The 17,433-nt window shown below is 51.6% G+C and overlaps 1 protein-coding gene across 2 annotated transcripts in view; it reads right to left on the minus strand.

The window, feature by feature from the left end:
* SMG6 (SMG6 nonsense mediated mRNA decay factor) overlaps window positions 1-17,433 on the minus strand; it is a 107,563-nt gene that overhangs the window by 87,362 nt on the left and 2,768 nt on the right. For both annotated transcript variants that reach the window (XM_039720514.1, XM_039720515.1), the window contains exons 2-8: window positions 14,937-16,689; window positions 12,898-13,090; window positions 12,169-12,279; window positions 11,381-11,487; window positions 10,677-10,755; window positions 9,860-9,970; window positions 9,103-9,315 (exon numbers count right to left, since the gene is read on the minus strand). In XM_039720514.1, the coding sequence (XP_039576448.1) occupies window positions 9,103-9,315; window positions 9,860-9,970; window positions 10,677-10,755; window positions 11,381-11,487; window positions 12,169-12,279; window positions 12,898-13,090; window positions 14,937-16,689 (2,567 nt within the window). The remainder of the gene's footprint in view (window positions 1-9,102; window positions 9,316-9,859; window positions 9,971-10,676; window positions 10,756-11,380; window positions 11,488-12,168; window positions 12,280-12,897; window positions 13,091-14,936; window positions 16,690-17,433) is intronic.

Consider the following 17,433-nt stretch of genomic DNA (forward strand, 5'->3'; position numbering starts at 1 on the left):
CAAAAGAAAAAGAGGAATTTAAGAAGCTCCCTGGCAAAAGCAGTGAGCTTTTGAGTTCTTCCTTCATCCCAGCAGGGAGCAGGTGAAAGGAAAAATGCTAAGGAAGAAAATTATCTGCTTTAGTAACGTAAAGATCAAGCTATGGTAACTTCACTGGCTCCAGAACAAGTATCTGACTTCTAAATAAATTCTACATAATTTAGTAACAAATTTGCTAGCAGAACTCTCAACTCTATGAAAGCAGGTCAAATAGAATATTTATATGTGTGTTACTTCCTTTTCAACCAAGCTTGTATCTAAATTTGGTTTCCATGAATTAGTAATATGCAACATTCTTGAAAAAATATTATCATTAAACGAATAAACTGATTCAGTAACCTCTTAAAGAGAGGACTTCAGGGACCCTCACTGAACTGGATGGAAAGAGGATGGTAGAGACTGACTAGCAACATTTTTAATCAACAAAAGGAAATTCTGCTGTCAAACTGCCCGTTTGGAGCAGTAAGTAACGATGGCTACAGAACGTTCACACAGGGTTTATTACAACAGCTTCAAAATCTGGGGGTTTCCAGCATCAAATGTCATGTTATTCATCTGGCACCACGTGGAAAATGAAGTCTCCAGGAGATCGTGCCCAAGGCAGCTTCTCCACAAAGCCTTTAGGGACCACAATGGCTGGATTCCCAATGCAATGTCCAGCAAAAAGGATTAAACACATCCCTTGGATGTGCAAGCAGAGCAGGGACTGGGCAGCACAATCTAAATACAGCACTGTGGGGGATGACACTGAAATACTGCACCCAGCTCTAGTGCCCTTATTTTTAAAAGGATGCTGAAAAATTGGTAAGGATCCAAAAAAACAGCCATAAAAGTGATTCAAAAGGCTAGAACTGATGCCTTGCAGTGAAAAATTTCAACAGCTCAATCTGTTCAGTGTTATCAAAATAAGACTGGGAGGCGATTGGATTGCTGGGTGTAAAGTGCCTCCGTGGTACTTAAGGGCTCTTTACACTTGCAGAAGAGCAAAGCATGGGAACAAACTGGGAACATTCACTCTGTAAATAAGGCAAAAGCGTCTCAAAACCAGTGCAATTATCACTGGAATGAACTCCCCAGGAAAAGGGTGGATTCTCAAGGCTGGATGTCATTCTGGAAGTACTGCTTTAGCCAAACACAAGTTATTTGGCTTCATATAGGAGTAGCAGGGTGAAATTTAAGGACCTGTGATATACAGGAGATCAGACTAGATGATCTAATGGTCCCTGCTGACCATAAACTCTCTGAATCCATGCAAACACGCCAGAGAGTCCTCAGCTGAGATATCAAGTTCGCTTTTGACACAAAACTTTTCACAAATTGGCTCTGGTGCTGCAGGTCGTATAGGATACAAGCTCAGCACTTCAAGGCTGCATCTGGTGGAGCACTGAAAGCCCAGGCAGAGCTTTCTGTGTCCAGCAGGTAAGGGGGAGGCCACAAGTGCACTAAAGCAGCCCCAACCAAAAGCAGCTTATACTCAAACACTCACTGTTTGCCAGGAATAAACAGCATTCACCTTTCTGTGACAGAAAACTGACACAGAGAAATGTGTGATGAATTCTGGCCGTAAGAGATCAGCTGCTAAGGCAGCTCAGGGTGCTGTCAGCCTCCTTCACTACTCCAGAGTAGATTATCCATGGGGTTAAAGCACAAAGGAGGGAGACAATGTGAGAAATTAAGGGTGAAGACTGAAGAGATGAACCCTGAAAGGCTTAGCATGGAGTTGGGCCAAGAGAGGAGACATTTGGCCAACAGGCTGAGCAGAGGCAGAGCCTTCCAGAAGGATGACAGCATTATCTCACGCAACCTTCACATCCCCACTCTTCCAGCCACGCTCCCACCCAGGACAACAGGAGCTGCTCCCACAGGTAGCTGTCCACCCTGCTGCATCTCCCTCTCCACTTTGAATTATGCTGCAGTGAAATCTGCTGGGGAGGAAGAGTAGAGCCAAGGACAGAGGAAATGACACAGACTGCAGCAGGTTCCACTCCCTGATCCTCCGGAAGGAAGTTTCTTTCCTAGTACCCACCTCACAGTGGATAGAAGCCTGTCTGGAAATGGCTCATTCAACACTGAAGAGGAATAAACATTCCCCATGGCAGAATTAAGAGGTTTGGCTGTGGGTTACGAGGTGCCAATCTCAAAAAGTCTACAACAGACGGCAGGAAATGTTGGCCTGGGCCAACTTCAGACAAAGATCAAGGTTAGGCCAACAACAAAAAAACAATCTCAAGAGAAATCTGTGTCTACAGCCTTCACCCTGCTCTGGAAAATCTCCCAATCCTGCTATTAAGACATTTCACTTCCTTTACCAGTACTGCCAATTCTGGCAGCATTCTCACCTCAAGTGCAAACTCTCCCTCCCAACACCACTGTGCAGCCCCAGGATCATCAAACCCAGTGCTCTGAGACAGGCCTCGTGTGCAGCAGCAGCAGGAGGGGTTTGGTTACACACAAATCCCTGCCTGATCAGCACCAGCAGGAGAGGAAATGAGGAAAGAGTGACTGACAGGGAAAGGCGGTTTCTGGATGATTGTACTTGGTTTTGGGCTATGAGAAGCTTGTTGGAACACGAAGCCTCTCTCTCCTCACCGCAGCTCTTTGAGCACAGGGATAGAGCAGAGCCCCTCACAAAGCACAGCTCATTGATGTCCTTGTAGTGCTCCCACCTCTGATCCACCACACACATTAGCACCAGATGCCAGAAGGAGAACATGCCAGGCTCTCTCCCATTCAGGCAACATTAGTCCCTGCCTTGTTCTTCACAGTTAAATAAAACCACCAACTAAAAACAAGAAGAGGGGGGGAAAATTATCAACACAAACTTCTGGAAACTGTTACAAATAGCTCACTCTTCACTTTCTGGGTACTGACAAAAGGTCAAGTTGTGCTGGAAAGGATCATTTGGGTTCTACATGACATGAATGCACAGGCTGGATTGGGCCCTGGTGCACTGAGCATCCACAGAACATCACAAGCCCAGGCAAAGTGGAAACAGCATTTTCTGGTTGGATTGCTAACATAGGAATTGAAGCTGAGAAGGTTTTTATCAGCAATCTGAAGTGAAAACACAATTTATTAAAAAAAAATGAAGTGCAAGCAGGGATGGTGCACAACTGGCAGGCAAAGAAAGCCAGGGCTGAACTGCATGGCTGAGTGTCACGTCTCAAACCCAGCGAGACCAGGAGTGTGGTTTTGGTGTTTAACCAGTTTCAACTGCAGCCTGGCACTCTTTTACTTCCTCTGCAGAGAACTCTTCTCACTGCTGAGGGAAAGAAAGCAACCTCATCACGCGAAACAAAACGGCTTGAGTAAAAATAAAGCCCCAAGGTGGTTTGGTGGCTGAGGTCATATCAGGAGGCAGAGGGGTTACAGGCAGGGGAAAGCACTCAGAAATGCTCATGCTGCCAACCAAGAAAGAGATTACAGAAAAGGAGGCAGGGCAGAGAATTAATGCAAGTCCAGCAGTAAAGAGGCTGACAAGCCTCTTTCACACGCCACCAGCTCCCCCGTGCTCAAAACAGTTTGTAAACTGTTTCCTAAACACAAAGGGAAAAAAAAACCCCAGACCTAGTCCTGACCTCCATGAATGAGTAACCAAACCCAACAGCTTCCTGCAAGCTCGTGGGGGTGAGGAAAATGAGGGCAGGACAGAGGGAACTCCACACTTCTCCCTCTCAAGTCTCGCTTTGGGCACAAAGATGAAGGATGCAACAGCTCTAGCTGTTCTCTCGTGTGGGTGGTGGATAAAGGCCAGAAATAAGGGAAGGCAGCCCTCAGCTGACTGCTGGTGCCTGGCATTCCCACCCCAGAGAGCATCTCTGCTTCTGCTGCAGGGGAGGCTCAGCAGGGGCTGGCAGCTCTGCAGAGGTGTGGGTCAGGAGCAGGCTGGGGGGAAGCACTGCCACCCTCTGACAGCAAGGACAGCCCAGAACACAGCACACCTCAGACAGACCACTCACTTCAGTACTAGAGAGCATCTAACCAGAGAGGGGACAAACTTCCTGACACAAGCCACCCTCCTGTGACAAAGTGCTGGCACTCTGAGAGCTTGTGTGTATTTCACTGGCTCCTTCCATGACAAAAACCCCAGGGGACACTCCCTCCCCTTGGGGACACACCTACACCACTGCTCTGGTGGGGCTCAGATGTTTAACTGCTGTGGGAACAGCCCCAGCAGCAGCACATAGGGATGTGCAGGCACTGCTGGGCTACTGGGTCCCACTCCCTCCACTCTCTGCACCAGCATCTCGTTTTGGGTTAAAAAAAAACCCTAAAAGCATGCAAAAGTCAGCATGCATCATGTGCAGCCTGCAGGGTTACCTTTTTGGGGAGCCACGCCCCAGCAGTGGGGGGAAGGCAGCAAGGCTGTGTTTTCACCCTGCCCAGCTAAGCCACAGGCACAGCCCCAGCTGCCTGGGCTCATTTCCCAGAGCACGAGATCCCAAAATGGAGCATTCTGAGGGCTTTGCCCACCTGACACCATGGAAGGATCAAATGAGAGAGCCCTGTAGGAGCCCTGCAAAGATTATTCATAGGAGTCTGCAAAGAAAAGATCAATCTTTCCCTGTCCTGAGTGAAACCACCCAACCATGCTGGCAGTGAGGAGAAATGCTCCCACCAGCCTGGCAGGGATGCACCAAAAATAATGAGTTCCCCAAGCAGCCCCTTCTCTGTGCATCTGTATGGAAGAACAACCATCATTACAGCAATACATCATTTCCACTTCTGCCTGTCACTTACCTCTAGCCTTGTGTAATGGAACAGAGTAACAAGGTGAGGGGAAGAGCTGAGAGTGGAGGGGGAAGCTCTCAGAAACAGGGGTGTCTGTGGGGTGTATTTGCATGAGCAAAGTTTGGCCATGCTCAGAGACACCCAGCTCACACCACAACAGCCTCTGAACAAACCAGACACTCCCAGGGAGCAGGGGCAGTGACAGCCAGGAAACCCCAGCTCTGAACTTGGGTCATTTCTGCTCCTGTGTGTGACTGGTCCAGGCTAAAGGAGCAGAATGGCCAAGAAATCCCCACCACAACTGCTACCAGATTAAAATGAGTTTTTATCCCTCCTGATGCAAAGCCCAAGCTCTACCAGATGAAAAACTGCATGGATTGAAACCAGGCAGGAGAAGGAGCCAGCCCAGTCACCCAAGTGGCTGCTGCCCAAGAGGAACAAGTGCAGAGAGCAGGAACAACAAACATCACCAAGGAAAAAGGGATGTGAAACACGCAGGAGCTGGCTGGGACAGGGACCCTTTAAGGACACAAGGTCTCTGTTGAGGAAGCAGCTTGGGCAGCCCCAAGCTCCTGCACAGGCGTTCCCAAAACTGCCTCATGGTGGTATTTACTGCTCACTCATGGAAACCCTGGTGCAGTGTTCCACACTCCCTGCTGCTGAGAAGAAAGTCTGGGTAAAGAAATGGAAGTTAAAACCTGCTCTGAATTCCAGAGCTAATGATTCCACCCCAATTTCTCTGCCACTGCAAAGGGGCTGTTGCTCCAGGGGCACCCAGCACCAGGCAAATCCAAAACCTCTATCCCTGACCAGCTGGAGGAAAATGGGAATGTTCCTGCAGCTGATGCACAGGGCTGTGACAGCAGATCTTGACTCTGGCCTTTGCTTTCCCAAGAGCTTTTCTGGTGGCCCTACCAAACTTTTGATGGTTCTACAAGACTGACCTCTCACAAAGAGGCTAAGAGACTTAATTCTTTAATGATGATGAAGTATTCAGCCATCTGGAGAGAAGTATTATTCAATTACTGGCTTGCCAAGGGAAAACCTCTCCTCCCTAATCTTAGCTGCAGCAATCTTTATTAGTGCCTTCATGCTGTGTGTAACACAAGGAAGTGTCTACTGCAGAGCACAGGCAGCAGGCAGCAGCAATTGTGAGAACCTTAACTCAGCATTTCCTGACAGGAGTGATTAAAATCTCAAACTCAGTGTAATATTAGCACTTTCTCAAGAGACTGACAGCCCGTTTGCCCTGTTTACTTTACCAATTCACAGCCTGCAGAGCAAACTGCTTATGGTACTATCAGATTTAAGATGAATACAGAGCCATGGCAAATGAAACCAGTGGCATAGAAGAAATGGCAGAGGTTCAGCTCTTCAGCTCACCAATAACTGCTCACTTGCTCAGCCTCCTTTTTTAGCATTTCTCATTGGAATTGCACATCAAGTGACCAGATATTGCCAGGCAAAGGGTCAGCCTGGGCCCTCCTGCCCCTGCACACCCAGAAACGTACAAGAGACCACAGAGAGCAGCTGTTCACAGAATGAAACCCCAAAAGGCTGTGGCCAAAACAGCCAAAACCCTGAGCACAAAACAGCCAGGCTGTAACTCAAACACCTCCTCAGCTCGCTCTGAAACCATCCCCTGTCCTGTGTGCCAGCAGTGCCAAATCCAGTGACAGGGGAAGGGGCCAAACACAGATTTACACCCCCTGGTGTGCACAGGTGGTGTGTTCCTCCAGTTCTGCATCTTCCTAGAAAAGGGGATGGAGCGAACTGTGAAACAGGCAGCTCTGCCAAGCCTCTACCTAAAAGCACAGTGCAAGGCAAACTGCCAGCCCCACATGCTTCCCTCATCCCAGAAATGGCTGTGGTTTGAGCTGGCCTTTTCACTCTTGCCATCCCATGTTACTAACTCCAACCTGTGGGCTCTTGACCCTGAAATAAAGCAATTTTGGGGTCTTTGTACAGAGCTGCATAAGGGAGAATGAAGTGAGTCCTGAGCAGAGACGTGCAAGCATGTGCTGACAGGGACAGCACACACACCAGCAGGTCCTGGGAGAGCAGTCGTGCAGCACCTCCCTGTCACATCACAGGACTGGCACCTCACCACCTGCACAGTGAAGGCAGTGACTACTGAGAACAGAAAACATCTCTAATCGATTTCTTGCCACCTGTAGAACAGCCAGCCTCTTCACAGCCAAACCACCTGTGGCTGGGCTTGAAGGAACAGCCTCTGGCTGAAGGGTGCAAGCAGCCTCTCTCCCACACCCTGCCCAGAGTGCATCCAGAGCTGTCACATCTCTACTTGCTGGCATCTGAACTTACCCAATCTGCCCTGCAAAATCCCTTTCTCTGGCCCAGAAACAGCTGCCACGAGGCTGAAGCCTGAGCTACCTGCAGAGCACAGCTATCAGGGCCAGCACAGAGCACAGCCTGCCTCTGCCTTTTCGAGGGCTGCAGCTGGCAAGGAAGGGACTGGGCAGGCAATGACATATTTAGCCTCATTTCCCCAAAATGACACACAAACGCTGGCACACGTCCCCTGGGAGCAGAGCTGTTCCCTTCCTGCCGGGGATGTGGGGCAGAGGTGCTGCCAGCACCAGGGCTGCTCCTGCTCCTGTCCCGGCTCGCAGGGCCCTTCCGAGGCCAAACACTGCCACACAGTGGCAACTCGGGGCTGCTCGGCTCCTCTCCAGCCAAGCAGCTCCAAAACACCCGGGGATGGTGTGAGGAGCAGGCTGGGAGGCAACAGCTTCGATGAGGAAGGAGCCCAGAGCTTCCCCAAGAGCTGCTGAATTCATGCAGCCCACGGCTTCACAGCTCGGGAGTTTGGCAGCGATATGGATTTAAGGTTTCCTTTCTGTGTGGTTATTTTGGGTGCTATGGCCCCATAAGCAGTTGTGCCAACTCCAGTGCTGCCCCACAGTAGGCACAGGCAGCTTGAGAATAAATATCTTGGCTGCCAAAACCAACAGTGCCCAAACCCTCGGCTCGCTTTTGCCGTTCTATTTCTGATGGTGTGGCTCCTCCATGATCACAAAGCTCCTCCTTTTCAGGAGCCAACGTTTCAAACAGAAACAAATCAAGACTAATGGTAAATATCAGACAGTGTGTACAGACAGTGCCAGCAAGCTGCACTTCAGAGAGCACAGACCCCCCTGAACAGAGCAAGGGGAAGCTCCAGCACAAAGTGCTGCACTACAAACACATCCCTGCCTCCCACTTTGCCAGCTGCTACTCTGCCTCCTGTGACAGCACTGCAAAAGAGAAACCCCCACCAGTGCCCCAAAAACACTAACTACATCTCGTGCCAAGCAGCATCATCTGTGATTGATGGAGGAGCTAAAGCTTGGCACATTCCTTTCAGTGATGCTGAGGAAGCAAAAGTCCCCAGAAGAAAAGCTGAGGAGAGGGAAAATAACCAACAGCAGGAACATTTGAAAAATGCTGCAGCAACGTGCCAGAGCTTATCTTTCAAAGCCCCAAGACTTCACCCCAGTTCCACCCAGCTGAAGTCACAAACTCGTTACAAAAGCACAAATCTGAGAAGCTTTGGGCCCCACAGTGTGCAGGGAAGGTTTTCCCAGTTCTCCTAAACTCCCATCCTTAACAGCCATTTTAGGACAGGCAGCCCAGAGCTCCCTGGCAAGTTCTCTTGCAAGTCAAATGTGCCAGAGCAGAGCAAAGATTCCTGGAGGATGAGCTCCCAACCACCACTGCCTCTGCCCACATTCCTGGGCCAGACAAACAGAGCTCACCCGTGCTCCTCCTGCAAGGTACAGCTGGACAGGCTCACAGGAGACACCACCATTTAATTATATTTTTGATTCTTGCAAAAGAAAGGTGCTGCTTTGGCCTCCCAGCAGAGCAAGCTATGCAAATGTAACACCTACACTGCAAATTGAAAGCAGTTTTCACATTCTCAGTGATCATCTGGCAATGGGACAAGTGACACGCTTCCAGAACAAGCCTCAGAACTGCCAAGGTCACTGTTAACCCTGGTCTCCAGCACCTGACCTCATTTCCCACCGGGAACCTCACCCAAGTTAGAGCCCTCAGAGCAGAAGCATTTTACAGCATCTTCTGTTTGTGCCTCTCTCTGTTCCACATCAGCCACGCCAGCGCGCGCTGCCAAGAAAGGGATGGTAACAACATGCCTTAAACACGAGAGGCACGAGGTCACCAGCTCCTCAGCCTGACCCAGGCACAGCTCCCACAGGGAAAGCCAAAACACTGGAAAATTTAGCAACAGGAAAGCAAAACAGATCCAGTGTCATTCCACTGCATTCCAAACACATGAGACTGAAGCCAACTGCCTCGTGCAGTACTCACGTCACTGGGGCTGAGGTTCCCAAGCCCGTTGTCCTGCTCAGAATCCCGGCTGGACTCGTGGCCCTGGCAGGAGCGAGGGTGGGAGGGATGGATCCAGATCTCCAGCCTGGTGGCATCATCTCCCACTTGTCTCAGGGTGGATTTCTTGCCCTTGCCCCGGCGGTTGGGGCTCACATCCAGCACCTGGTGTTTCCTCTGCTCCATCTGCTCAGACTGGGCACACAGGACACATTCAGATCACCCAGGGATCAAGGCTCAGAGGAAGTGTATCACTGCATATTCATGGAAAAATTAGCCCTTTCTCCTGCTTCACAACAACAGTAACTCATGGACACGCCCAAAATTTGGTTCTGACTCTACAGGACAGTGCAGGTGTGCAGTTTTCAACTCCAGCTACCCCAGGACAAGAAAAGCTGTGTCCAGTCCCAGGAGCCTGTGGCAGCCCATGTGCCGTATTTGGGATGACTCCCTGGGACACAAAGGCACTGCAGCCTCCCTCATCCATTCCCACAGATGTGGGGCACCTGTGGAATAAAGCAATGATTGCATGCCAAGGCCATGCTGCAAACCACAGCAACCAACAGCCCTTGCTGAGCTCAGCTACATCAGACTGTGACCCAGAAACAAGAGATTCAGCTGCCCAAACCACCCCAAAACAATCATTCTGAAGGCTGCCTCGCTCATGAAAATCTCTTAGAAGTAGGAAAGGAGTGTCTTAAAGTCCAAAAGCACCCCACAGCCCAGCTCCCAGACTCACCTTGCGTTTTGTCTCCTCAAACAGACTCATGAGGCTCTCCTTGGCAGTGAGGATGGGGTTGCTGGCAGCCAGGCTGCGCATGTAGTAGTACACAGCATCCAGCTTCCTCCTCTGCAAAAAGCACAACAAAACAAAAACAAGTGGCTCAGAGCTGCCACTCCTCTAGGGCATTCAAAGCCTCAGTGTTCTCATGTGTTTCCCTTTCTCTCTCCCTCAGTACTGCCTGGGACAGACAGACACAGTGAGAAAGGTCCTTCCCAGCCATGAAGGAAAGGTGCTTTTGAACTGCTCTACTTTAAACCAGTATCTTCCAGTACTGGGAACTGGCAGATCCCTGCCAGCCTCTGACCCCAGCATGATGCTTCCATTATCTGCTGCCACATGTTCCCTGAAGTCAGTTTTCCTGCATGGCTGGAGCAGCCAGCACAACTGAAACCCGGGGAAATCACGTGTGGATGTTGCTCAGACCAGTGCCCACAGGTTCAGTGATAAGACAGCAAACAGATGGCTCCGAGCACAAAAATCTCATGCAAAAAGTGAGTTGTGTTTCCAACTTAAAACAATTACACTCTCAACAGCCCACAAAACAGTCCCAAAATCCCTGAGGGAGTAGCGTGTATCTGACAAAGCTGCATGAAGCCACAGCAGCTGGAATCCACACAGCACATCCTGCCATCAGCCTTTTTTTTTGCTTAAGAAAAAACCCAAACCATCTGAGCACTGCCCTAAACAATGCCTTTTTCCACCAAATGGGATCTCCCAGCCATCCCAGAGGCTCTCCCTGTGTCTGCACATCCTTGCCTGAGGAGCATCTTACCGTGTAGATGGCCAGAAGTGCCAGCTGGTTGTACGGGCGGCCGTTTTTGGGAGCAATTTGCTGAGCCTTCAAGTACCAGCTGGGGAAGGGAAAAAACAGAGAGAAAAGGTCACTGAAAGGACATCAAGCTGCCTTCCTTGTCCTCAAGGGTGCAAAACACCACATGGAATTGGCATTTCTGCAGGGAACTGGCCCTTCCCACAGGTGCCCTCTGCCTGCAGGAGTGAGCACAGACAGTGAGCTGTGCCCATCCTGGGGAGGGATGGGGCACTGGGCAAGAGAAGGCAGATCCAGCTGTAGAAGAAAACACCCCTGGCTCACCCCACAGATGAGGAGGGAGCAACAAGTGCTGCTAAGTTCTGATGAGTGAGAGCATATGGATGTAGAAGCCACCAGAAAACACAAGAGCAAATCTGCCAGGCTCAGTGGTCTAAACCCTCCCTCCCTACTGCAGGATCAGCACAGGACAATTTCCACCACCTCCACTTCTAGATGGAGGATGACTGGATCTGGCAGCTTGCTCTCTGGAACAGCAAAACCCAGCTACACCTTTCAGCTCTACAGGACTGCGATACAACAGAGGAGTGGAAAGACTTTAAAAAGGAAGACTTCTTTGGCTAGAGGCAAGTTCAGGGATGAAATTACATCCACCCCTGGTATCCAGAGGCAGAGCTGTGCTGAGGACACAGCAGCTGAGTGCTCACCTGCGGGCCTTGCCGTAGTTGGCCGTGTCGTTGGCCTGCTCCCTGTAGCGGCAAATGTCCCCCTGGCAGATCATGCACCTCTGGGCACTGATCAGGGCGTACTTCACCTGCAAAGGAGCAGCCATGGAGCACCTGGGACACAGCCCTGACTCACCTGCAGACCCAGCGAGCCCACAGGGGCTGTACAGAGCCAGCAGGAGGTCTCACAAAAGGACAGCAGAATGAAATGACAAAGTTCCATTGCACCGGTTCAGCATTTGTAGGGGCAAGCCAATCCCCAAAACATCTCCTCTCTGACACAATATCCCACCTCTCTCCAGAAGGGGGTTGATCAGTCCGTGACCAATTTGAGGACAGCTGTTGGACAAACACATCTCTGTGGGAATGGAGCTGGGCTAAAATATCCTTTCCCAGCTGTCCCTGCACCTGCACTCACAGCTCAGGGCAACACGTCAGGCAGGCAGCACAACTGCCAGCTTTCCCTCATTATTCTGGATTCCACAGCTAGGAAAAAAACATGTTCAATATCTCAGGAAAGGTCAGGGTGCCTTTGGACACTTCTTTGCTTTATTAGCTATGGCCACAGAGCTGGTACAAAACAAGTTCTTTGCAAAGGAAGCTAAGAAATGTTACTGCACCAGAGTGCAGAGTTCTCCAGGAGCTGAGAAAGATTCCCTGCAAACAAACTGGCTCTGTTGGGAGTACAGCTGCCTGCCCTCAGCACACTGAGTGCAGCACCTTGCACAGGATTACCAGGATGAGAAGTCTCCAGGAGGAAGCCAACGTACCATTTTCCTGAGAGGTTTACTGCGGATGGCCATCCCATCCATGTAGTCCTCCAGCTTGAACTGGTAGGAGACCTGCAGCTTCTGGAGGAGGCTGTCAAAAAAAGAAGAACCCTGCAAAACACACACACACATGTGGATGTTATGATCTTTCTAATGACAAGCACAAAATCACCATACCAGCCCTGCCATGTGCAAGAAAGGAGCTCCACCTCCCTGTGGTTTGGGCTGCTCCTCTTCAAAACACAAGGAGGCTGGGGGATCTCCAGCTTCAGAGGTTTTTAAGACACAAAATCAGGACTGACTGGATTCCTTTTCTCACCCTAATTCTTTTAAACACATCTTCTCAGGTCTGTCAGCCTACCTGGTACAAAGACTAAACTGAGCTGCAATTTTATAGAATAACTTCCAAGCAAATCTGGTGAAGTTGCCACAGACACCTCCAGGAATGCTTCTGTTTAGCTTCACTTCAGGGCATTCATTTCATTTTAGCTTAAATCAATTTCTAATTAACACAAACACACCAAAACAAACTGGTTTAAATTGTAACAGATGTCTACCTCGACCTACACCTGCCCCACTAAACCACAATGTGCCTGAGCATCCTCTTTGCATAAGGATGACATGAATAAGATCAAGATGACCAGTTGTCTCATTACAGCATCCCTTTCTAAAAACCAGTCAATCCCACCCAAAGGTTAGTGGAATCTGGGGATGTTTCTCTCTTCTTACCTCATCTAGAAGCAAAAGCAGTTTGTTCCTAATTTCTTGGGCGTTTTCCCCCTGAGGGTCCTTGAGGAGCTGCCGGAATTTCTCAATCACCTGGTAAAAAGCATTTTTCCACAGCAACTGGTCCACGTTCTGGGTGTCAGAGAACTCAATATCCATGAGGATGCACCGTTCATAGAGCTGCAGCATCTCCACCCTACAGCAAAACACAGTCAGGAGGGGTCAATGCAACAGCGACTGCCCAGGAACACAGGAACACGTGCTGAACCACCTGCTGCTCACACCCAGCTGCCAGCAGCACTCAGGGCTTCCACACACATCCCCCAGGGAGGTGGGAGCTGCTGCAGTCTAACACCCTTCCTGCTCCAAGAGGGCAAACCCAAAAGGAGCATCTCGTTCTGCAGGTGACTCAGAACAGATCAAGGCTTGCAAAGAGCAAGGAGCAAGGCACAAGTGTCTCTTGATCTAACACACAGAACACACACAAGGCTCAGCTCCTTCTGAGCACAAGGTGTAGGCCAGGAACCAGAACACAAAGAACCACAGAGCAACAGAGATCTTGCCATTAAAATGATTCCCACCCCTCTTCCACCCAACCAAAATACACAGCAGAGACACAGACTCTGCTTCCTCGAAAATGAACGAGTTGGGAACAATGGAAATAAAGCCTCAGAGTCCCAGAAATCACATTCCCCTTCTCAGTTGCCTACAGCCCTGCCTGGATGCTGCAGCAGAATTCCTCCCCCAAATTTAATAAAATACCTGCAGGCTAGGAACAGCACTGAAACATGTGGGGCAAGTTAATGGTAAAGGGGATCCTCAGCTGATCCTGCCTTATTCTTACAATCTTTCAAGTCCTACAGAAACAGTAGGAGAGTGTGGATGGTAAAGCCTGGAGTGAAGCCAGATGGCAATGCCTGGAAGAGCCTGACAGGATAAGAGAAAAATGCTGGTGGGATCCTGCAGAAAGCACAGAGCCAGGATGGGCTGCCTGACCCCACACAGTCCCCAAACCCTGCACACACACCTGGACAGCACAAACACCAAAGGAACTGGATGTTTCTGCAGATGGGTGTCAGGTAAGAGTGCCCACACAGCTGGGACTGTGTGCACTTAGACACAGGCAGGACACAAGGGGCACTGCCAGCAAGGACAGTGTCAACTGTGCCCACGTTCCCAGGGCAGGGTGGGCTTCCACAGGCCACAGCAGCACTCCAGTGTTCCCTCTCCCTCCACACAACAGCTCTGGGAGACCCCAGCTCCTTGAGGAAGAGCTGAAACCTCAAGTGCTGCTTCAATCACAGACATATTCCACACTGTGGTTTATAGAGCAAGTGCCCAAAACACAGAACAAGCCCTGAAATGAGCTCAATTGCTAGATTTGCTGTCAGTCAGCTCTGAAAAACAGCCTCCAGAGAAGCCCTGCAGACACAGAGATCTCAAATAAACATGAAAGATGCCAAATAGAAACTTGTTACAGCCATATTAACCACCCCCCAGAGCAACAGTGTTACTTCTCTCCTGACAGACTGGCATCACCAGGCTACTCCCACTGGAGTGTCACCACGCTGAGTGGCATCAAGAGCAAAACTACACAGCACTGGAAAGGCACTGCCACTGACAGCACCAGGAACACACAAAATGCTCCCTGAGCACACAGTAAGAATATGTAAGAAAGCAGAAGTCTGACAACAAACACTGAGAGCACTGGAACTGAGAAATGTCAGCTCCAGCAAGAGCCAGAAGAACCAAAAATCTTCAGCAGGTGCTTGTCCTGCTCCTTCCTCTGTGTCCCTGCAAGGCATTTACCAAGCACAAGAAGCCACGGCTCAGCTCCCAGCCCAGGGAAGTGACATCCATCCTCACCCCCAGTTTCCTTGCACCACCCACACACCGCTGGCACACAATAAACAAACCCAGCACATCAAAAACTGGCAACCCAGTGCCACATCTCCCAGCCACCGAGATCCCCAAGGAGACACATTTTGCCTGTATTTCACCCTGGAAATGACCCACTCCCCCCTCTAAGCCCACCCACGAACCTCAGCTGGGCCATCTTCTCCAGCCCCTCGGGGCTGATGCGGTCTCTGGACAGGAGGTTGCTGAGCTGCTGCTCCTGGTTCCCAGCCTCACGCAGCAGTTTGCTGAGCTCCTGCTGCTGCATGTTCCTCATCTGCTGCTCCATCTCGGGGCTCAGAGGAGTAGGGGGGAGTGGGCCACACAGGTACTGCCCTGCCTGGCCAGGGTACCCGGGGTAATAGGCTCCAGGGTACACCCCGTTGGTTGGACCCATAGGATACTGCAGGGAATATGCACTGTAGGGATACTGGGGGCCTTGCCCGGAGGCACGAGGGTAATAATAGGGGTTGTCAGAGTTTTGGAATTTATAGTAGGAGGGCTGGGCCTGGCGGGCTTCCCCCCAGGAGGTGGGGCTCACTTCATCATCCGTGTCTAGGAAGTGAAGCTGAGCAGTCTGGCTCTTCAGGGCGGGTTTTTGGTCCGGGTTGTTTGGGTCCCACAGGCGGCGGGCAGTGCCACCCCGGCCCCGGCTCCGGGGCCCTTTGCTGCCAGCCCCGCCCAGCAGCAGCCTGGGCCCGGGGTGAGTGGCTTCAGGGACACCCACGGAGCTGGCAGAGAGGTCCGTGTTGGCAGGCAGGAACAGAATCCCACGGCCCCTCCCTTGGGGCTCCCTGCTCTGGCTCCTCGCCTCCGAAACCTCCGAGGCCTTCAGGGACTTTTTTTTATCTGTATCTGCCAGGCTGACGTCCCTGTTCATGGTCCTGCTGTCAAATGTCACTCGAAAGGGTCCCTTGACTTCCCTGCCATTGCTGCTCCATTCGCTCTCGCTCCTGGAAGCTCGGCTCTGCTCCGAATGCCTTCTCCTGTCCGAATTCCTGCTGGGCACGTACACCTCAGCCTCATCGATCCTCTCATCGTCCAGGGAGTCTGTGGAGGACACAGACAGCTGCTTCCTAGGACGTATCCTCTCCCTGGCACGCTCCTGCCTCCTCTCCACGCCATCCACGAGCAGGGCCCCGTCCGTGCTGTTGTTGCTCCCAGCAGAGCTGGTGCTGCAGGTGCGGTAGCGGCTGCGCCGCTTGTCCGTGCGGGAATAGCGCTTGGTGGAGCCCGGCTTGCCCGGCAGCGCCTCGTCCCCCGCCCTCCTCACCCTGTCACCCCGCTCTGCTCGCCTCCCCTTGTCCCCCCTGCAGCCTTTCACTGCCTCCCCCGCCTGGCTCCCCTCTCTGTCCTCCTTGCTGGGTTTAGTTTTCCTGTTGTTGTCTTTTCCAGCGCCTTTCTCAGGCTCCTCATCTGCCCCGACCTTCAGCTGCTCCATCCTCCCGGTGATCTCCTCGCTGGCCGACTGCAGGGAGGGCTCTTTAGCAGCACAGTGCAGGCGTTTCCCAGGCTGGTAGATCTGCTGGTCTGGCTTCTTGGTTCTCCTGGGGGTCTTTGGACACCACTCATCCACAGTGGGCTGCTTGGATGAGTTTTCCTGGCTTTGCAGGCCGCCTTTGGTCTCTGTTTCTTCCTTTTCCTGTGAAGGACCGTTCTGCTTGGGGCCATTGCTTTTGTCACAGTCCTCCACAGCTGGAGCTCCCACTCCCACAGAGTCCTTGTTCCCAGCACTCTCCTCCTTGCTCTCCTCAGCTCTGCTCCTTTCCTTCTCTGAGGCCTCCTGCTTTGGTGACACAAGTTTGCTCCTCAGTCTGGAGAGGCCAGGCTTGTAAATCTCCTGGTCTGGGCGCCTGTTGTCCTTGCGGTGCCTGGGCTCCTTCACCTCCTTCATGTTTTCTGGGGAAAACAGACAGAAGAAAGTTACTCCCAGGGACCAAAAAATACCATGACAAACATTCAAGTCAAGGCAAAGAGCTTGCCCAATCTGAAAATCTACATCAATATTTATGAGAAATCACAGAGAAAGAGCAGAAAATGAGAAAGTCTAACACAGCTAACCAAATCCTTGGCCTCGAGCCATTTACAAATCCCATCCTGCAACAGGTTTTTCCTCAAAGCACACCAGCAGGCTTGAGCACAAGCAGCAGGAGTAAAGTTGTATCACCGCAGGTTCAGCAACAGTCACCAGCCCGCCGTGGGCGCGGAGCTGCCATCCCCAGCAGCGCCCGCTCTGCCACGGGACCGTTTGAGTCAAAGACGCCTTTCCCCCTTGCTCACAACCCGGTAACGTCCCTCTCCTCCTCCTTTAACCGTATTTACAAAAAAAAAAAAAATCGTTACAGAGCCCAGGCCGGACGCCGCACGGTTAAACGACCCACCAAAGCCGGGCTGCTCCCGCTGCATCCCCTGAACTTTCTCCCTGCCCGTCCCGCAGCCCCGAAGCCCCGCCGGCACCGGGGGCTCGGCCCGGAGGACCCCGAGGGGCTGGCACCGACCGTCCCGGGGCAGAGCCGCTCCGGCTGCCGCCGCCGTTCCCGGTGCGGTGCGCTCCCAGCCCCGTGCCGGCGGGGCGGCAGCTCTGCCTCAAACCCTACCCAGGCGCGGCGCGGCCGCGGGGCCGTGCGCGGCCGCGGGCAGCCG

This window comes from Passer montanus, unplaced genomic scaffold (genome assembly GCF_014805655.1).
Source record: "Passer montanus isolate IOZ18808 unplaced genomic scaffold, ASM1480565v1 scaffold44, whole genome shotgun sequence".
Classification (NCBI taxonomy): Eukaryota; Metazoa; Chordata; class Aves; order Passeriformes; family Passeridae; genus Passer; species Passer montanus.